The 23422-nt window shown below is 35.6% G+C and overlaps 1 protein-coding gene across 1 annotated transcript in view; it reads right to left on the minus strand.

Moving 5' to 3' along the window:
- JAK2 (Janus kinase 2) overlaps positions 2383-23422 on the minus strand; it is a 115225-nt gene continuing 94185 nt past the window's right edge. The window contains exons 17-25 of the mRNA XM_018052022.1: positions 23174-23325; positions 22873-23023; positions 22039-22175; positions 17948-18137; positions 17218-17342; positions 16637-16809; positions 5517-5634; positions 3894-4007; positions 2383-3644 (exon numbers count right to left, since the gene is read on the minus strand). Coding sequence (XP_017907511.1) covers positions 3537-3644; positions 3894-4007; positions 5517-5634; positions 16637-16809; positions 17218-17342; positions 17948-18137; positions 22039-22175; positions 22873-23023; positions 23174-23325 — 1268 coding nt within the window. The 3' untranslated portion in view covers positions 2383-3536. The remainder of the gene's footprint in view (positions 3645-3893; positions 4008-5516; positions 5635-16636; positions 16810-17217; positions 17343-17947; positions 18138-22038; positions 22176-22872; positions 23024-23173; positions 23326-23422) is intronic.

Raw genomic sequence — 23422 nt, forward strand, 5'->3', positions numbered from 1 at the left:
TCAGATTGATTATATTTTATGCAGCCAAAGATGGAGAAACTCTATACAGTCAGCAAAAACAAGACCAGGAGCTGACTGTGGCTCAGATCATGAACTCCTTATTGACAAATTCAGACTTAATATGAAGAAAGTAGGGAAAACCACTAGACCATTCAGGTATTACCTAAATCAAATCCCTTATGATTATACAGTGGAAGTGAGAAACAGATTTAAGGGACTAGATCTGATAGAGTGCCTGATGAACTATGGAATGAGGTTAGTGACACTGTACAGGAGACAGGGATCAAGACCATCCCCAAGAAAAAGAAATGCAAAAAAGCAAAATGGCTGTCTGAAGAGGCCTTACAAATAGCTGTGAAAAGAAGAGAGAAAAACAAAGGAGAAAAGGAAAGATATAAGCATCTGAATGCAGAGTTCCAAAGAATAGCAAGGAGAGATAAGAAAGCCTTCCTCAATCCAAAGAAATAGAGAAAAACAATAGAATGGGAAAGACTAGAGATCTCTTCAAGAAAATAAGAGATAGCAAGGGAAATTTTCATGGAAAGATGGGCTCAATAAAGGACAGAAACGGTATGGACCTAATAGAAACAGACGATATTAAAAAGAGGTAGCAAGAATACACAGAAGAACTGTACCAAAAAGATCTTCATGACCCAGATAATCATGATGGTGTGATCACTTCTGAATTATTTAATTATTTATTACATCAGTATTTCAATTTTGTAGGAACATGCTAAAGGCACAACGATGAAAATAATACAGTCTCAATCTGACCACATCATGCCACCCCAAAATGAGTCCCCATGTATAAAACTGCAGTATCTTCTAATGTCCATAACAAAATTGTTTAAATAAAATTGAAATGTCAAGTTATGGTTGTGAGAAAAATTTCACTTGATTTTAAAGCAGAAGTCTTGGGTTGTAAGAAAGCACTCTTCCATAGCAAATTATAGTGCTACCGGAAGCATATATAAATAACATGAAAAAGTGACTGTTTCCCAAAGTAGGTAGCCATGGATATAGGGAATTATTTATATAAAGATTGTGTAACTAAAAATACTGGAATATTTATAGAATCACAGATTTTAAAGAAAATCTTTACCCTCATTTCTGAAGAATATTAATTTGAAGAAGCTGTCTGGCATTAACTCGTACAATACTTACTTACCTGTGTCTTATGCACAATCAACTGAACAGCGGCAAGTTTACTTTCCTTTTATGTAAGGTCTGAATCAAAATTTAAAACATCAGAAACACTCAATGAACAATAATTCTCTTGAAAACTTAGAATTTTACAATAAAGCAGTCATTCCATCTAAAAACTTTAGATATATGGAATTTTCTCCTAAAACTAAAAACTGAAGCATTAAAAGAAAAACTATTTTAAAAGAAATCTAGTTAACATCCTTATTTTTATAAACAAAATGTTATCGACCTTTAAGAATCTACTTCAGGTACCTAAGTTTTAGTACAATAATCTGAAATCAAACATATATGATATGCTATTTTTGACTTGAAAAGTAGCAGAACGGAAGATCTCTTAAGTGCATTAACATTACATATATAGATCCTGGAGGAGTCTTTTTACAAATTAAATAAAAATTATAGTCAATTTTCATCAAAATATTTACTAGAAATCTTTTAAAATCTAATATATTATCATTTTAGAAGATTTGTCTGTTTGGTAACAACATTTGGTAAAATGTTTTAAAGTAAGTGAAGGTCACTCAGTCATGTCTGACTCTTTGCAACCCAATGGACTAGACAGTCCATGGAATTCTCCAGGCCAGAATACTGAAGTGGGTAGCCCTTCCCTTCTCCAGGGGATCTTCCCAACCCAGGGATCGAACTGGTGTCTCCTGCATTGCAGGCAGATTCTTTACCAGCTTAGCCACAGGAAAGCCCCAAAATACTGGAGTGGGTAGCCTATCCTTTCTTCAGGGGATCTTCCCAACCCAGGAATTGAATCAGGGTCTCCTGCATTGCAGGCAGATTCTTTACCAACTGAGCTATGAAGGAAGCCCAAATACTTTAAAAATAACATAAAAAGCATTTTTTCCCTTTCCTTCCAACAAAAAACTCAAACTTTATGTGTGAGGCATTTTTTCCCCTTATATAATATGCATTTAAAAACCAGCTCCAAAAGTTAGAAAGATAATCTAAAGTCTTTAAGTTAAAAAAAAAAAAAAAGCAGCATATAGCATTGAAAATGAACTATTTTCTTTCTAACCAAAATTCCAAGTATTTTAAACTTTGTATAAATAACACACACACACAAAAACCCACCATATTTTAGGTATGATGTCTAAAATGGAGTAGCACTAAAATGACAATAATAATAAACAACCCTTTATACTTAATTGAAAACACTCATTTTTCTTCAAGATATACATTAATAATTTTCTACTGGCATTTTTGAATAAAATTAATAAGCATTTTAAAAAATCAATTTAATTTCTCCCTTGTATATAAGAATCTAACAACAACAAAAAAGATCTCTTTTATGACAACAATAGATTTCTGAAATCCCTAAAATATACATTCTTAAGAAAAAAATTCCTAACCCACTGTGCATCTTAGCAGGCTTTATATATGAAAAACAAAATCTATATTACAGCTTACACTTAAATTTAATGCATGACCATAGGTCCCAGGGATCTTCTTGGCAACCAACAGCTCAAGGGATGACAATATTCCTGGCATTTGTAATCTCAAAATTTTAAAAGAAAACTGTTCACGGTGGTCTTAGAAAAAATCTGGAGATAGTTCTATTTAAAAAACATAGGTGCCACAAACAGATACAAGGGAGACAAATAAGAAAATATATTGTGTTAATCTTTGTAAACTTGTTCCATTTCAAAATGTATTCTAGAGGGTCAGGAAAATTCCCTATACAAATAAAACTAAACATTTGTTCCCTTTGCTTTGAAAAATATTTACAGTACACAGAACAACAAGCTAAAGTATACACCTGCTTATATTGCTGGCCAGTGACATAGATGCGCAAGGACAAAAAGGTGCATATTCAATTATCTGAGTATCTTAATTTGTCTATAGAGTGAAGTTATCATAGATAAACTATGGAAAAATTATAAAACATTAGTTATGAATATCAGCCCTTGTGTAAAACATCACACAAGGTGCCAAGGTGTCATACATTCACTATGGTAAAAACTGTACATACATATTCTGTATATATTTAAAATTTACAATTTTTTAATCTCTCATAATTCTTAGTTGAAAAATGTCTAATTTTCTTTTTTGCCAAAGAAAAGTGATGTTAACTGACTGATCAGGTTCCCGAAATATTTTACAAAACTCTTTGCTAAGGACTTTTCATCAATGTGTTTGGCTGGTATCCTCATGAAGAAAAATTCACTAAACTTCGAAAGTTTTAAGCAGGTATTTCCACACTTTTGCTGGCTAGTATTGTGATATACATAATAATGATATACGTAACAATAGTCCACAGCAATGTGAAATACAAAACTTTGTTCTGTAAGTCTATTCTGGTCTCAGAGTGAAGTTCATTTCTTTCATCCAGTCATGTTGTCCCTTATTTGATCAACTCGAACTGCTAGGTCTCTGAAAGAGGGGCGCTGGTTTACATTATTGTTCCAGCATTCTGTCATAATCATGTAAATCTGTAAAAGGGAAAATAAACCAAAATTACAATGAACACAAAGCGCCATTTTTTAATTGGTGAAGCCAGGAATTCGGAACTCCCACTTAATTTTTTCATAGAGGCATATGGCATGGCTACACCTACATCCACAGTCATGTTTATGCTATGCATTTAAAAGTTCAGTGAACTGCCTAAACTGACCTGAAATCCTTGGGTAAAAAGAGAAAGAAAATGCATGATTACTGTGGATAAAAAAAATTTTTGTCACCTCATCTGGGCATCCATCTGGTCTCGGTAATCTTCCATTATTCTTCAGGAGTTCTATCAAATGAAACACGATCATCTGTCCTTGTTTGTCATTGCCAATCATACGCATAAATTCCTGAAACACAAACCCACTTTTCAATGACATATTTTTGGTACATTTAATTTGAAGCAGAATTCTCAATTTCTTCCAGTAAATGGGAAAAATCCCATGTATGTATGTTTCCTTACCTTGAAACTTTTAAAAACAAGACTATTTTAACTTTAAAAACTTCCTTTTCAGTCATACTTCATAAAAGATTGTTAAATGTGGAACCTCTATAATGCCATTTCTTAACTTTAACACCCTCAACTCAAATCCCCTGAGAAGAATTCAAAACCAGTGAACTAAAAACACACTTTGTTTTAACATATCATATCACATTTCAGTTGAAATAAAAAGTTGAATGTAGAAGAGGTCATTTAAAAAATGCAGAATGAGTATTAAAGCATAAATGCAATGGAGAGATGTTCATATGTTTAAATTTCATAAGATTAAAGTCTGAACCATAAGGTAGAGGAATATTTACAATGAACACATTTATTTAAATACAGAAGACTCTTGTATATTGGTAAGAAAAATTGCCAATATAAAAATGGGCAAAGTACACAAGGATACAATGCACACGTGCACATACCCCAAACGCCCAATAAATATGTACTCAATCACACTAAAGGCAGAAATGCAAATTAAAATCAAATCGGTACAACTTCTCTCCCATCAATTTGGCAAAACTGCGTGGAAATGTAACAGTCGACTCTGACAAATGATAAAATATATACCCCTATGCACAGCTACCTAGAGTCTAATTGAGATAGAGATTTCCTGGAGAGCATTTTGAAATTATCAAAATCTTTTATATATAAGAGCTCATAGTGTTTCACATATAATTACATTTTCACTCTAACATGACAACCAGAGATAAACAAATATTTATATATAAGGAGAGCCACTATGTTCAATGAATGTTATAAGGATGAAAAACGGAAAATGATTGTCCAGAAACTATGTCCTTATGTTTAAACACCACCAAGAAATTAGAAGTCATATTTGCAGTAAATATTTAACATAGGAAAATGTCCATGTTATAATCTGTAATGAAAAAGTAGGAAAGCAAACTGTACAGTATGACTTATTTTATAAATTTTTAAATAAAATTTAATTTTTACATATAAAATTAAAAGAATCCTGAAAGAAAACATATACAGTATTAAAGTGATTACCTCTGAGTAGCTGCATTAGAGATTACTTTCATTTTCTTTTATATACTGTCCTATATTAAAATTATACAATGAATAGAAAAAATATTACTTTAAAAGGTTTAACATTTGCAATAATTCCTGGGATGAATGAGTTTATTGGCTTTACTAAAAATAATATTAACAGAATATATTAAACAGTACTACAATCCCCACCTTTCAGAACCTCAAGTTAATTTAATGAGTTAGTTTGGGGGTTATTCTGTTGCTTTTTATGTTATAAATAACCAATAGGAACTCTAAAATAACCCTAAGTTTACTATTAGTCTTTGGAAAAGCTTTTCTCATGTTAAAAAAAAAACTGAAAGTAAACAAAAAGCATACTGACCGCTGGTGGGCTTTTACTCTTCTCAATATATGTGAAAAGTTCATAGAGAACCACTCCAAAGCTCCAAACATCTGAAGCCACAGAAAACTTGCTCTCTGTCAGTGATTCTGGTGCATACCTGTAATATATTTAAGAGTTACTTGATGTGCCAACTCTTGATTTTGCCTGCAAATCACTGGATTTAAAAACAAAACAAAAAAACAAGGTGTACAGAAAAGGGTTAACACATCAGGCCTGAGTTTGCAATCATCAAAAAGGTCTATGCGTTGAATGCTGACACTTGACTGGTACCTGGGATGTTAGATTCAGGAGGGTTTCCACAATTCCCTAAATGACAGAAGTGGCTTACTGCACCTAAACCATTTTGGTAGACAATATGAGTCTAGAGTTTTGGTATATGCCAGATAGAAATATCTACATGGGTCAGTTCCAATAAAAACTGTGGGCACTGAGTCTCTATTAAGCTTCCTTAATAGATGACATTTCACACATGTAGTCAGAATTTATTGCTGGGGGAATTAAGTGTGTCCCATTTGACTTTACTGGGAGAGGATACTTGAAAACATGTGCTTGGTTTCCTCCAGGCATCGCCACAGAGTTTTTCCCTTTTGCTGCTTTTCCTTTCCATCCTTCCTCTTTAAGAGTCATAGTCATGCTTATGACTGTATGCTGAGTCCTATGAGTCCTTCCAGTGAATGATCAAACCTGAGGGTGGTCTTGGGAACCACAACACACAAAGATAACTAAAAGATTAAAAAAAATTTTTTTTTGTCTCCTTAACACCAGGGTTAATTGCACGGTACTTTCAAAGAAATGGAGAAAAAAAAAAAAAAACTGATCTTTACAAGTTAAGCTTAAAATGAAAATGAATCCAGGTAAATATCCTAGGGAGGCGTCCCTGGTGGCTCAGATGGTAAAGGATCTGCCTGCAATGCAGGAAACTAGGGTCTGATCCTTGAGTTGGGAAGATTCCCTGGAGGAGGACATGGCAATCCACTCCAGTATTTTTGCTCGGAGAATCCCATGGACAGAGGAGCCTGGCAGGCTGCAGTCCATAAGGTCAAACAGAGTCAGACACAACTGAAGTCACTTGGCACGCATGCAAGTATCATAGAGAAAAAAGTGCCTTTTAAGCTGGAGAAGACTTGAAGCTATTAACATATAAAACAAATAACTGTTAATCTGAAAGGGGGTGATTAAAAGAGGGAATATAGAAAATAGAAAGTCACAGGGGAAGGTGCTGTCATCCTTTCCCTCAAGTATTAACACTACCCAAGGGAGAATTTTGGCCAATGGATTATGAACATCATGGTCTACAACGTTTATATTCTGTTTATATTCATTATAGAGAATAATCAAAGATCTGTTTTAAGCTGAGATTTAAAATATGAATTATATAAACTGAATCTCTCCTTCAAAATCTCCTTCTCTCCTTCAGTTTCCCCCAAGTTCCTCACTTCCAGAAATCCTTCTCTAACTACTTAAGATCTTAATGACCTCATGCTACTGAATTTCTATAGTACTTTGTCTATACTACACCATTAACCATGTAATGCTCTATTATTTTTATATTTATTTTAAAAATTTACGTATTTGGTTATGTTAGTTTATCCCACAAATGGAATATAACCTCCTTGAAGAGGAGTACTACTCCCTCAACCTTTGCAAAATATTCTCTTACTTTGGCTTTCATGAAAGCACTCTGTAATTTCTCCCTTCATTTTCACATTACATAGGTAAGGATAAATACAAAGGGAAAAAGAAGCCCACGTAGAAAAGGAGGGGAAAGACTCTCTCATTTACTCTAGAAAATCGAGAATTGTGAATTCTCTCTTTGAAATATATGTAAAAATCTTTTTAAAAGCTTTTGCTTAAAAGCCTCTTCCCAGGTTTACATATAGCAATGTCTTTCTCAAGAACCTGGAAACCACCTCTTCAGAATGCAGTTACCAAGAAAGATCATGCCCCTACATCCCAGTTTAAGTGGGAGGGCAGGAGCCTAACTTGGGCTGGTACCTCCTGCAAGTTTCAAAACTATCTCCTATCATAAAGATATGAGAAGTTTATTTTTCCTTTGGATAAAGCCAATTAGCTAACACAAATGGGCACTCCTATTACTAACTGAATTTAGGATGAACTTATGTGTGACAGATGATGCTGTAGAGTCCTCTCACTTGAGGACTAGTTACTGTTTATCCTGAGAACATATATGGAACAAGCTGAACTGGCTTGGCCATATCCAAGAGTGAGATTTCTTTCTGTTTTTTTGCAATCTCTTAGCAGAGTGCTTATGATGCACATTACTTTCTGGATTAATGTTTACTCAGTAATGGACTGTTTTCTTTCTGCTTTGGGGGAGAGGCTTTCTGGGTTGCGAGGTGATTCGTTTTTAATGGCATTTCCCCAGCACGCTCCCTCCTTTTCTCCATTCTCTAAAGTTGGGTTTCCCCCAAGTTCCATCATCAGAGCTTTTCCTCTCTTTCAAAAAATTTCCCTTAGATAGTATCATCCACTTACACACTAAGGTCTCCCAAATTTACAGCCACTTTATCTTTGACATTTCTCTTGTATTTCAGACTTATTGAAAATTTACACATAAAAGTTCCATAGGCAAAAATAAATCCAGCCCATCTGTTCAAGACTGTTTTGCTTTCTCTGTGCAATCAATGAATGGCATCAAATCTATCCAACTCCCTAAACTGAAAATCTTAAGAGTTATATTTGACTCATCTCTCACTCCAAAGTCGACCGAGTCACTAAGTTTCTTTAGTATGTCTTAGATATGTCTCCAATCAGCCTTCCAATCCAATACTGCCATTACAGTCTTCGGTTAGATCTTTATCTCATAACTAGCACAGAGATCTTCAAACCAGGTGAGGAGTAAGCAGAAAAACATACACAATTTTCCAAGGGGCTCTATAGCAAGAACAGTATAAGGATTTGCCATTAATTCAAAACCCTGCTTTAATAATTAAAAAAAAAACTCTCAAGGAGTTTTATAGTTTCTGGTCTTACGTTTAGATCTTTAATCCATTTTGAGTTTATTTTTGTGTATGGTGTTAGAAAGTGTTCTGTTGCTGCTAAGTCGCTGCAGTCGTGTCCGACTCTGTGCGACCCCATAGATGGCAGCCCACCAGGCTCCCCGGTCCCTGGGATTCTCCAGGCAAGAATACTGCAGTGGGTTGCCATTTCCTTCTCCAATGCATGAAAGTGAAAAGTGAAAGTGAAGTCGCTCAGTCGTGTCCGACTCTTTAACGACCCCATGGACTGCAGCCCACCAGGCTCCTCCATCCATGGGATTTTCCAGGCAAGAGTACTGAAGTGGGGTGCCATTGCCTTCTCCAAGAAAGTGTTCTAGTTTCATTCTTTTACAAGTGGTTTACCAGTTTTCCCAGCACCACTTGTTAAAGAGACTGTCTTTAATCCATTGTATATTCTTGCCTCCTTTGTCAAAGATAAGGTGTCCATAGGTGTGTGGATTTATCTCTGGGCTTTCTATTTTGTTCCATTGATCTATATACAAAACTCCTAGAGGAGAACATAGGCAAAACACTCTCCGACATAAATCACAGCAGGATCCTTTATGACCAATCTCCCAGAATACTGGAAATAAAAGCAAAAATAAACAAATGGGACCTAATTAAAATTAAAAGCTTCTGCACAACAAAGGAAACTCTAAGCAAGGTGAAAAGACAGCCTTCAGAATGGGAGAAAATAATAGCAAATGAAGCAACTGACATACAACTAATCTCAAAAATATACAAGCAACTCCTGCAGCTCAATTCCAGAAAAATAAACGACCCAATCAAAAAATGGGCCAAAGAACTAAACAGACATTTCTCCAAAGAAGACATACATATGACTAACAAACACATGAAAAGATGCTCAACATCACTCATTATCAGAGAAATGCAAATCAAAACCACAATGAGGTACCATTTCACGCCAGTCAGAATGGCTGCAATCCAAAAATCTACAAACAATAAATGCTGGAGAGGGTGTGGAGAAAAGGGAACCCTCTTACACTGTTGGTGGGAATGCAAACTAGTACAGCCACTATGGAGAACAATGTGGAGATTCCTTAAAAAACTGGAAATAGAACTGCCTTATGACCCAGCAATCCCACTGCTGGGCATACACACCGAGGAAACCAGAATTGAAAGAGACAAATGTACTCCAATGTTCATCGCAGCACTGTTTATGATAGCCAGGACATGGAAGCAACCTAGATGTCCATCAGCAGATGAATGGATAAGAAAGCTGTGGTACATATACACAATGAAGTATTACTCAGCCATTAAAAAGAATACACTTGAATCAGTTCTAATGAGGTGGATGAAACAAGCTGATTATACAGAGTGAAGTAAGCCAGAAAGAAAAACACCAATACGGTATACTAACACATATATATGGAATTTAGAAAGATGGTAACGATAACCCTGTATGCGAGACAGCAAAAGAGACACAGATGTATAGAACAGTCTTTTGGACTCTGTGGGATAGGGAGAGGGTGGGATGATTTGGGAGAATGGCACTGAAACATGTATAATATCATATAAGAAACGAATTGCCAGTCTAGGTTCAATGCAGGATACAGGATGCTTGGGGCTGGTGCACTGGGATGACCCAGAGGGATGGTACAGGGAGGGAGGAAGGCGGAGGGTTCAGGATTGGGAACACATGTACATCCGTGGCGGATTAATGTTGATGTATGGCAAAAGCAATACAATAATGTAAAGTAATTAGCCTCCAATTAAAATAAATAAATTTTTAAAAAATTTCAGCAGAAGCATTTTCCCATAGTTCTTCTTAATACAAACCTACAGGGCAAGCTGTAAGCTAAACAACACTTTTGAACAATAAAAGCAATATAGATGACAATGATTCTTTTAAATGAAATTACATACTTTTAAAAATATGGTGGCTAAATCCTATGGATAAAAATTATGATTTCTTTCAAACTTTAGATTTAGTGTTTACTTTTCAATAAGTTAGTTAAAATATATTCTATCAACTCCTTCTGAAATATTTATGTAAAAATTAGTTGACCTCATTTACTTATATAAAACACTTAGTATTTTTACTTGCTACTATGAAAATAAAACAATATGCTAACTATCTGATTAGTTTCTAGCAGTATATAGCTTTCTTTTTCATTAAATGCATAAAATCTTGATCATGATGACAATGATATGGTTTTTGATTTTTATACAAGCTTCTTATTAGTGAATCCCCAAAGTCAAACATCAGGCTTCCCAGGTGGCAATACTGGTAAAGAATTCACCTATCAATGCAGGAGATGCAAGAGACATGGGCTGGATCACTGGGTGGGGAAGTGCTGGAGAAGGAAATGGAAACTCACTCTAGTATTCTTGCCTGGAAAATCCCTGGTGAATTACAGTCTACAGGTTGCAAAGAGTTGACACGACTGAGCAGCACAAAGTCAAACATCAGAATTCAATTTCCCTAAAACATTTATTTGCTGAAGGAGTAATAGGCCTTTTACCATATGCCTTACCTCATAAAACATAATCTTAATGATATTTTATTATGTATTAGGAAATTAAGTAATGAGAAGTGGTTTATCTTAATTGTTTAATAATGAAATTAATTGTACTAAATATACATCATCTTAAGCTTATCCTGCCCTGGAGGAGGGCACAGGAACCCACTCCACTATCCTCACCTGGAGGATCCCACAGACGGAGGAGCCTGCACTCCTCCTCTGGAGAGGAAGGCTATAGTCCATGAGGTTGCAACGAGTCGGACACTACTGACGCAACTTAGCATGCACGCAAGCACATAAGCTTATCCTGACTTCCTTTGTGACTAATCCTTCCAGATATTCAGGAAGAAATACAGGGCCCAAAGCTTTAGGGGCTTTCTTTATGATAAGAATATAAAGTTAGGTATGAAAGTGAATATTTAAAATTAGAAAAGAAAGAATCTCAAAAGGAAGGAACTCTGATAGATATGCCTTGTTAGGTTTCATTGTAAACTTGTCTCTCTGCACATGTGTTCTATAGTTTACAATGATTTTTTTAAAAACAGTATTTCATAACATTAATTACTTGAACTGAAAAATGAACTAAAGTTTTTTCTGTCGAAAAATAAGTGTATTTGTTTATGAGGCCTGGTATTGCTAAGCAGATTGAATGAAGGACATTCTTCATTAAGTGACTCAATCTTTGAGATAGCGCAAGGGATTGCCATATTTAAATCATGTATTTAAAAATGATAAAATGTTATTTAAAATACTGTATCAAAATTAATATTCTGTTTTTTAACTTTTTATAAATGTATAAACAAGATGCCTCTACATGAGAGTAATACCATGATTTGAATTAATGTGAAAAATAATTTTTGGCATACTTCCCAGAAACTGAGAAAATTAAAGACCGTAATGACTGGGTAGTAAATCCACTTTTGAAAATCAAGTGGGTTTAATTCTTTGTTTTCTATGAAATTGAAAACAGAATGGATCTAATGAAATTGCCAGCTAACAAATTCTATTGGTAGATCACTGTATACTGTTTTGCTTATCACAAGTCACAAACGTGAATGACACTGTTGAAACAAAACTTCTTCCATTCCCATCTCATTTATACAAAAAAGTTTTCTCTGTGTTTACAAAAACAAAAATAAACTTGGAATTTATGTTGAATCTGGTCCCATTATACAAGTAAATAATATTTATCTAAGGCTGTATGGACTAGTTGGAGGGGGATTTTTAAAGAACTAGTCAAATTACTAATCCAAATTAATAATTCATTTATATTGCATTGGAAATTGCACCCTGACAGTAACTTCAATGATAGTTCAATCCAGAAGGAAAAAAAAAAAAAACATGAATAGTTTTGTGGTCACAGGAAATTTAAAATTAATTCAATTTATATATGTATTTTGGTTACAAAGGAGATTATCAAGATATATTCCAAGTGCAAAATAAAATACATTAAGCAGAATTCTGAGAAGGGTGGTGTAAACATAATTTTAAAGAGAAAAAGGAATAACAAAGTTTCTATCAAAAAGAAAGTCTCTTCCTATACCTTTTTAAGTGGTGACAATCTGTATCAAGTTGCTGTGGCATTTGGATTTCACTGTATACCTCTAAAGGATTGACACACCTTGCATTAATGTCATTATTTACAATACTTTACAAAATATTTACAGCCATATAAAATTTTAAAATGTTTCATGAAGAATATAGCTTTTGACGAGCTTTCCTGGTAGCTCAGATGGTAAAGCGTCTGCCTACAGTGTGGGAGACCCAGGTCTGATCCCTGGGTCGGGAAGATCCCCTGGAGAAGGAAATGGCAACCCGTGACAATCTGTATCAAGTTGCTGTGGCATTTGGATTTCACTGTATACCTCTAAAGGATTGACACACCTTGTATTAATGTCATTATTTATAATACTTTACAAAATATTTACAACCATATAAAATTTTTAAATGTTTCATAAAGAATATAGCTTTTGATGATTCTTTCAATGGGTATATATGCACAAAGGGTTTCAAAATCAATGACCTAGATACCTGAAAAAGTTGTCTAGTCCTCTCTGCTGTTAGCCTCTCCTTAATACAATGCATCCTCTGTACCTCCAGTTCTGGTGTGAAGTCCCCTATACACTAAAAAATTACTGATGTGCCCCCAAAGCTTTTATGTGGGTTGTATCTACTAATATTTACCATATTAGATTTCAAAACCAAGGAGACATAAAGGTATCATTAAAAATAACAATAAACCCAGTAATACTAGCATAAATATTTTTATAAAAAATAACTATTTTCCAAAACAACAAATATTGTATTTAGAGTATTATGTTTTACATTTTTGCAAGTTTCTTTAATGTTGGTTTAATACACCTTTTTTGCACCTGATTTTTTTAAATTTTTATATGATTTTTAAAGGTTTATACCATTTATAGTTAGTACAAAATATTAGCTATATTCTCCATGTTGAACAAATATATCCCTGTAACCTATCTTACATCCAACAGTTTGTACCTCCCATTTGACCACCCCCATAATGCCCTTCCCTACTTGTAACCACTAGTTTACTCTCTGTATCTGTGAGTCTGCTTCTTTTTTTGTTATATTCTCTAGTTTGTTGTATTTTTGATTCCAAATATAAATGATATCATACAGTATTTATCTTTCTGTCTGACCCTCTAAATTCATCCATGTTGTTGCAAATGACAAAATTTCATTATTTTTTAAGGCTAAGTAGTATTCCATTGTATGTGTATGTACATAAAATTGCATCATCTGTGTATATATCTACATATACATAAAAGATTCATTTCAGAAGTAAAGACACACACAGACTAGATGGAAGGAAAATATATTTATAAATACACATTTATACATACATAGGAGCACCAAAATATATAAAGTAAATATTATCAGACCTAAAGGGAGAAATTAAAAGCAATACAATAAGAACAGTAGGGGACTTTAACACTCTACTTACAGCAGTGGATAGATCATTCACAGAAAAATCAGTAAGGAAACAGCTGGCCTTAAATGACATATTAGGTGAGATGGAGTTCAAAGGTATGTACAGAATACTCATTCTTCTAAGATGCACATGGAATATTCCAAGATAGATCACATATTAAGCCACAAGTTGCCTCAATAATTCAAGAAGACTGAAATCATATCAACCATCTTTCCAACTATAATGGTATGAAATTAGAGATCACGATAAGAAAATTGGAAAACCACAAAAATATGAAGATTAAACAGCATGCTGGGGCTTCCCTGGTGGTGCAGTGGTTAAGAATCCACCTTGCAATACAGGTGACATTGGTTCAATTCCTCGTCTGGGAAGACTGCATATGCCACCAGACAACTAGGCGCATGTGCCACAACTACTGAGTCCACGCTCTACAGCCTACAAGCTGCAGCTACTGAGCCCCTGTACAACTACTGAAGCCTGCACACCCTAGAGCCCATGCTATCCAACAAGAGAAGCCACCACAACAGAAGCCAGGGCACTGCAATTAGAAAACAGCCCCTGCTAGCCACAGCTAGAGAAAGCTGGCGCACAGCAACAAAGATCCGGTGCAGCCCAAAAGAACAGACATGAAATTTTAAAAATAAACAACATGCTACTAAACAACTAATAGGTCAATGAAGCAATCAAAAGAGAAAAATAAAATCCAAAGACAAATGAAAACAGAAATAAAGCATACCAAAATCTACTGAATGCACCAGAAGTAGTTCTAGGAAGGAAGCTCATAACAATACAGGCCTAGCTCAAGAAACAAGAAAAATCTCACAAACAATCTGAATTTACATCTAAAGTAACTAGAAAAAGAAGATCAAAGTCCAAAGTTATTAGAAGGAAGGAAATAACAGAAATGAGGGCAGAAATAAAGACTGAAAATGGCAGAAAGTGAAGAGGAACTGAAGAGCCTCTTGATGAAGGTGAAAGAGGAGAGTAAAAAGCTGGCTTCAAACTCAACATTCAAAAAACTAAGATCATGGGATCTGGTTCCATCACTTCACGGCAAATAGACGGTGAAACAATGGAAACAGTGACAGATTTTATTTTCTTAGGCTCCAAAATCACTGGATGGTGACTGCCACCACGGTATTAAAAGATGCTTGCTCTTTGGAAGAAAAGCTATGACCAACCTAGGTAACTATTAAAGTTCTGCACTCAATATGTCAGCAACTTTGAAAAACTCAGCAGTGGCCACAGGACAGGAAAAAGTTGATCTTCATCCCAGTTCCCAAGAAGCAGAGTACTAAAGAATGCTCAAACTACCAGACGATTGCACTCATTTCCCATGCTGATAAGTTAGTGTTAGTGTTAGTCGCTCAGTCGTGCCCGAATCTTTGCGACCCCATGGAGGATGAGTTACAAGCTGTAATCAAGATTGCCGGGAGAAATATCAACAACTTCAGATATGCAGATGATACCACTTTAGTGGCAGAAAGCAAAGAGGAACTAAAGAACCTCTAAAGAGGAGAATGAAAAAGCTGGCTTAAAACTCAATATTACAAAACCAAGATCACAGCATCTGATCTCATTACTTCATGGCAAATAGAGAAGGGAAAAGGTGGAAGCAGTGACAGATTTCTTCTTCTTGGGCTCTAAAATCACTGTAGATGGTGACTGCAGCCATGAAATTAGAAGATGCTTGCTTCTTAGAAGAAAGCTATAACAAACCTAGACAGTATATTCAAAAGGAAGGACATCAGTTTGCTGACTAAGGTCCGTATAGTCAAGGCTATGGTCTTTCCAGTAGTCATGTATGGATGTGAGAACTGGACCATAAGGAAGGTAGAGCGCCAAAGAATTGATGCTTCCAAACTGTGGTGCTGGAGAAGACTCTTGAGAGTCTCATGGACAGCAAGGAGACCAAACCAGTCAATCTTAAAGCAAAGAGATCAAAATCAGTCAATCAGCTTTGAATACTCACTGGAAGGACTGAGGCTGAAGCTGAAGCTCTAGTGTTTTGGTCACCTGATGCGAACAGCTGACTCATTGGAAAAGTCCCTGAAGCTAGGAAAGATTGAGGGCAGAAGGAGAAGAGGGCATCAGAGGATGAGATAGCTTGATGGCATCACTGATACAATCGACATGAATTTGGGCAAACTCCGGGAGATGGTGAAGGACAGGGAAGCCTGGTATGCTACAGTCCACGGGGTCGCAAAGAGTCAGACACACGTGGCTACTGAACAACAACAACAGCACTCAAGGCAATCTACAGATCTAATGCAGTTCTTATCAAAATTTCACAGAACTAGGAAAAATTCTAAAATTTGTATGAAACTACAAAGATCCTTTGAGAAAGGGAAAAACCTTGATAAAGAAGAACAAAGCTGGAGGTAGCATGGAGAAAGGACAGTTCTCCAATAAATGGTGTTGAGAAAACTGCACAGATACATGCAAAAGAATGAAATTACACCATTATCTTATACCACATATAAAACTTAACATCAAAACAGATTAAAAACTTGAATGTTTGACCTAAAAACCATAAAATTCCCAGTGAAAAACACAGGGAATAACTTCATTGATTATTATTATAAATATATAAGTGACAAACTACTGTTTGAAGTTTGTGCTCTAAAACTTCATTTTATGGTACTAAAACATACTCACCAGAATATGGGACTTTCACCAGGCTCTTTCACTTTGTAGTACTCTTTGTCTTGTGGCAAGACTTTGGTTAATCCAAAATCTCCTATTTTAACTCTGTTTTCATTCTCCACTAATATATTCCTTGTCGCCAGATCCCTGTGGATATACCTTTTTGTACCAAGATATTCCATGCCCTATGGATAAAATAACATTTTTCTTTCAGCCAGCTTTATAAACGTAAACAATTTAGTCTTCTGCTTACCTGTTCCCTTAATTATCTAAGGAAAATTCTGGAGAAAATAGAAAAAAATATATTATTTCTTAATAATTACTTCAGCGTATGCTCTTTATTTGGGCTTCCCTGGTGGCTCAGATGGTAAAGAATTCACCTGTGATACAGGAGACCTAGGTTCAATCCTTGGGTCAGGAAGATCCTCTGGAGAAGGGAATGGCCACCCACTCCAATATTCTTGCCTAGAGAAACCCATGAACAAAGGAGTCTGGCGGGCTATAGTCCATGGGGTCGCAAAAGAGTCAGACATGACTGAGCAACTAAGCACAAACTCTCTTCATTTAGAACAAATAGCCAGGATATTAGGTACCTTGCATATCTGAGATGTGTACTGCAGAAGTTTTTTATGATCTATCCGTTCTTTATGTTTTTGGAGATAGTCTCGTAAACTTCCATATGGTAAATACTCCATAATTAATCTTAGATTATGCCGGCCTATTAACACACAAATGAGAACGTAATGTTTTATTCTGTCATGTTTTATTGATGAACTAATATAAGATAACTGTGTATGAATGACCTAAAGAGATATAAAATCTGAGCCTAAGATGACAAAATCTGATTATAAATTAAAGGTCATGTGGTAGTTAGGAACACTAACTTTCTGAATCAAAATGGTCTGAACAGAAAGTTTTAGAAATATTTATGTTTTAATCTCCTGTAACCATTTATGCAAATCAAAATAAGCTGATGAGAAAACTTACTTTCTCTTCATCTATACCGAATAAAAAGGATCTAATTAAAAAATAATATTTTCATAGAAAATATGAACAATTTCTTTAGAAATGATATTCCCTTGGTATGCTAAAGCAAAAATGGTAACCATCATCCTCAGTGAAAAGAATGATCAGCCAAGTAATCAAGGATTTCCTGCTGTTACAGCCCACCAACACCAAACACAATCTCCAGTCATACAGAATGTTTCCTTCTCTGGGCACTGGAATATTTTAAGTCCAGATCTTTAGACATCATATGTTTCTATTACCCACTATGCCAAAGACATATCCTAAATTCAAAAAAAGTATCAACGGGCAACATACCAGCACTGTAGCAGACTCCTTTGTACTTTACAATGTTGTCATGCTGCAAGGATTTAAGGATTTCAATTTCTCTTTCAAAGTCTCTGAGGTGCTCTTCAGTACTGTGCTGGAGCTTTTTCACAGCCACCACCTCCCCAGTATTGTCTTGTAGAGGGTCATACCGGCACATCTCCACACTCCCAAAATTACCCTTAAACAACATATTACATTAAGATGGAAATCTCAAGTTTTCTAGAAAAATTATTGATTCTGATTATACAGTCAATTTCAGCAGCTAGAATTAGAAGATGTATCTCTAAACTCACATTAAATAACTTTCAGAAAAAGGAGACAATATTTTAGTAGGTGTGTAGTAAGCCTAAATATTTAATTTCTCCAAAAGGAATTAGAGGCTCAAATATAAACAACTTCAAAAAGGCATTATTACAAATCATAAACATTATTTTTTAAGATAAGCCAAAGGACATGCCAGGGAATTTCTAAATTTCTGTCACTAACTTCCAGGAAGAACTTTTCTTTTTCACAATATAGACTTTGATATCACTGTCAGTGAGCTGTATGGAATAAGGGTCTGTTATGGACGGAGGAGCCTGGTGGGCTGCAGTCCATGGGGTCGCTAAGAGTCGGAGACGACTGAGCGACTTCACTTTCACTTTTCACTTTCATGCATTGGAGAAGGAAATGGCAACCCATTCCAGCATTCTTGCCTGGAGAATCCCAGGGACGGCGGAGCCTGGTGGGCTGCCATCTATGGGGTCACACAGAGTCAGACACGACTGAAGCAACTTAGTAGTAGTAGTAGTATGGACTGAATGTCCATGTCCCATCCCCTCAAATTTGTATGATAAAGCCCTAACCCCAACGTGGTGGAGACGGCCTCTGAAGAGGTAATAAAGGTTAAATAAGGTCACAAGAGTGAGGCCTTCATCCTGTAAGGCTAGTGCCATTACAAGAAAAAGAAGAGACACCAGTGCTGTCTGCCGCATGAGGACACAGTGAGAAAGTTGCCATGTGGCAAGCTAAGAAGAGAGCCTTCACCAGAAATTGAACCCTACTGGAACCTTGATCTTAAGACTTATCTCAAGAACTTTGAGGAAAAAAATGTCTGCTGCTTAAGCCAAGGTCATGCTGTGTCATTGGTAGCTTCTGTGATTATCTCCCAATATTCTCTACATTCTGATATTCAAGCTCTTTTAAAATCCCCTTCCTTTGAGTGTAGGCTATAAACTCATTTATAGTAAACACTGACTGAAAGTGAAAGAGAGTGAAAGACTGAAGGCAGGAGGAGAAGGGGACGACAGAGGATGAGATGGTTAAATGGCATCACCGAATTGATGGACATGAGTTTGAGCAAGCTCTGGGAGTTGGTGATGGACAGGGAAGCTTGGCGTGCTGCAGTCCATGGGGTCACATAGAGTTGGACACAACTAAGCAACTGAACTGAACTGACAGTGAACAGAATATGGCAAGAGTGAGAAGATGCCATGCCTGAGATAAGGATATAAAAAGACTATGGCTTTGATCTTGGGTGTTTGCTCTTAGCTCCCATGTTGTGAGGCAGCCTGTGGAGAGGCCCATATAAGTGAGCTAGGAAGCAGATATTCTGAGGCCTATCAATAGCCTCAGAATATCAATAGTAATATCAATATCAATAGTAAGTCTTTCCCTAGTTAAGCTTTCAAATGAAACTGCAAGACCTGGCTGACACCTTGGTTGCAGTCTTTTGAGAGACCCTGCACTAGAATCATCCAGCTAAGTTGCTCCCAGATTCCTGACTCACCTAATAAATGTTTTGTTTTGTTTTGTTTTCCCAGCTGTTAAGTTTTAGGGTAATTTGTTGCACAGCAATACATAATGAATATACCAAATACCTAGACTTATTTTTGTCATTGCTACACTCTGAAACATTTTCAAGAATACTTTACAAAGGATGACATCAAAGTATTAATAAAACTAAGCCAATGTATAATATAACCCCCGATGTTTAGCTCTGGCAAAACTGGATCAGAACATTTAGTTTAGATTCAATACCTAAGTGAGGCCTTCACATTGCATCCATGCCAAAAATCCAGTTCACAAGGTCACATGGTACAGAACCCTATACTACCAAGCTTAGAGGAAGAATGAGGGCTTACCACTATGATTGGACCTATTAAGAAGTAAGCCTTTTCTATCTTACTTAAAATATAGGTTGGTGCAAAAGTAATTGTGGTTTTGCACTGAACTCTGCTGTTTGATATTGGAATACATTCTTAAACAAATGTGATTATGTTATACATCATTTTAATGCACATTTCTTGCTTTATGGCATTTTGCTAGTGACTTATTACTTGCCGTTTATTTTATATTTATTTTAGACTAGGGAAATGATGTTAGACAAAAAACAAATTTGAGCAATTCAAAATAGGTCATAAAGCAGAGAAGACAATTCGCAACATCAACAATGCATTTGGCCCAGGAACTGCTAACAAATGTATAGTGCAGTGGTGGTTCAAGAAGTTTTGCAAAGGAGTTGAGAGTCTTGAAGATGAGGAGCACAGTGGCTGGCCATCGGAAGTTGACAACGACCAATTCAGAGGATCATTAAAGCTGATCCTCTTACAACTACACAAAAAGTTGCCAAAGAACATTCTATGGTCATTCAACATTTGAAGCAAACCAGAAAGGTGAAAAAGCTGGGTGCCTCATGAGCTAACCACAAATCAAAAAAAATCATCACTTTGATGTGTTGTCTTCTCTTATTCCATGCAACAATGAAATTGATCTGACTGTGACATGCAATGAGAAGTGTATTCTATACAACCAGTGACAACCAGCTCAGTGGCTGGACTGAGAAGAAGCTCCAAAGCACTTCCCAAAGCCAAACTTTGGGAGGTTTGGTAAAAGGTTTTGACAAAAAAGGTCATGATCACTGTTTGGTGATCTGCTGCCTGTCTGATCTACTATGGTTTTCTGAACCCTGGCAAAACCATTCCATCTGAGAAGTATGCCCAACAAATCGATGAGATGCACCTAAAACTGCAATGCTTGAAGCCAGCACTACTCAACAGAAAAAACCCCAATTCTTCTCCATGACAACACTCAACCACACATGACACAACGACCGCTTCAAAAGCTGAATGAATCGCCCTACAAAGTTCTGCCTCATTCTCCACATTCAGCTGACCTCTTGCCAACTGACTACCACTTCTTCAAGCATCTCAGGGATTTTTTCCAGGGAAAATGCATTCCAAAAGTCAGTCGAATCCTGAAACACAGATTTTTATGCTACAGGAATAAACAAACTTATTTCTCATTGGCAAAAATGTGCTGATTGTAATGGTTCCTATTTTGATTAATAAAGATGTGTTTGAGCCTAGTTACAATGGCTTAAAATTCACGGTCTGAAACTACAATAACTTTTTTACCATCCTAATATGTAGGCTATGCCTGACTGTGTGACCTTTCAGAAGAGAGAAACTGTCTGCTAGTAAACATGCCTTCTCCAGTCAACATCTGCACTCTGAATGAGCAAGCAGATTAATAATTTCTTCCTTAGGTGACTAAAAAAGGAGGCTGGTGGAAAGGCTTATTAATTGTTCTTCTCTCTATCTCATAACTAAAGTGCTCTCTACCAAGAAAGAATCTCATGGTCAAATTAATTGGGAAAAATATAGCTTAATTTATCCTCCTCTTGAAAAGGAGGATAGTACATGTTAAAGGTTCCAACAAAATTTTCAGTAAAGACAGCTATTTAACACAGCATTTCCCCAAAATCTGAAAACTAAACCTTTTTTCTACAAACACCTTTTTAAAAACTTTTTATTTTATACTGAAGCATAGTTGATTAATAATGCTGTGCTAGTTTTAGCTGTAGAGCAAAGTGATTGTTATATATATACACGTATTTGTTCTTTTTTCCAATTCTTTTCTCATTTAGGTTGTTATAAAATATTGAGCAGAGTTTCTTATGTTATATAGTAGGTACCTGCTGGTTATACAAACACTCCAAAACTCTGTGGAAAGTGAACTTTAGAGAAAAGTCTTTTCTCCCCTAAATAAAATGTTTTGTGATTACACTTCAATTATTTAAAAATCTTCTGACACCTTACCTTGCCAAGTTGCTGTAGAAATTTCAAGTGTCTTTCTTCAAATTGTGTAGGGTCTCGGTCTTCAAAAGCACCAGAAAATCCTAGGGCACCTATTCTCATATTTGGTAACATGTCATTTTCTGTTAATAGTTCATAATCTGGAGAAATAAATAACATTTCTACCATAATCTGGCAAATCCATTCTCTGGGTTAAAATTATTCTTATTCAGGCTGACCAAAATAATCATAATGAGTTAGAAACACTAAATACAAATTGATACAAGGCAACTCTAAACATTTAGATTGTTAATGGAAGCCTTGAATTATAACTCATAATTGGACAGGTTTTTGGTAAAGATTTTTGCAAAGGATAACGAATACTTTCCAAAATAGGCAGTTTTAGTATTTATAAAGTAAGTTTGTATGCCGATTTTTGTGGCAAGAAGAGCAAGTAGTATTGGAACAGAAAATATTTATGGGTCAGACACATGTATATTTAGCTAAGTTTTTTAAGGAGGAGAGGACAAACAAAAATCTACTTCATGTTTAGAAAATTAATCAGCCATATGTGAGAGCTAGTTTAAAAAACAAAGAATTGTTTACAAAAAATCAAATAAACTTCTCAGTGTAATATTCATTAACTAGCAAACTAAAGTGAGGTTATTAAAGGGTAAAAGCCTTTTATGAAAATACTTCACAATCAATGAGACTAGAATACGTATAAGGTAGAAAAAGTCATATGAATGTAAGAAATTAAGAGGGTCTAAAAGACATCAGGGAACTTCTCAGAGGGGCATTACAAAATTAGTAAGGATTTATTAAATACCTCATTAAGATTGCTCCAACAGTACATACCTGGAGTAAACAAACTATTAAGATCTCTTATAATGGCTCTGAAAGAAGGTCTAAAATCTGGTTCATAATCCATGCAATTATTAATAAGATTTGCTAATTCTGTCCACTTTGGTGCAGGAAGCTGGTGCCTATCTTCATAAAATTGTAGTTTCTATAATTAAAGAACCACATGTTGAGAATAAATTATAAATGCCATTATCAACCTTTTTTAACATAAAATGGGCTAAAGAATATCAAATAATGTGAAAGAAATATTAGGGATCACAAAGTAATTACAACTTCAGTGTTTATATAAACTTACTCTTTGAGAATCCAAAGCACTCAGCGGCTTATCTCCTCCACTACAGATTTCCCACAATGTGGTACCAAAACTCCATTTGTCTGTTGCCAGGTTTAGATTTTTAGGATTTTCAATGCATTCAGGTGGTACCCATGGTATTCTCTCCTGCAGGACTTTTAAATGATAGTAAAAAAAAAAATGCTTAAATAACTCCCTTAATAAAACAATTCTTATATATGTTAATAATTTCACACAAATTGGAATAATCAA

The sequence above is a fragment of the Capra hircus genome, chromosome 8, assembly GCF_001704415.2.
Source record: "Capra hircus breed San Clemente chromosome 8, ASM170441v1, whole genome shotgun sequence".
Classification (NCBI taxonomy): domain Eukaryota; kingdom Metazoa; phylum Chordata; class Mammalia; order Artiodactyla; family Bovidae; genus Capra; species Capra hircus.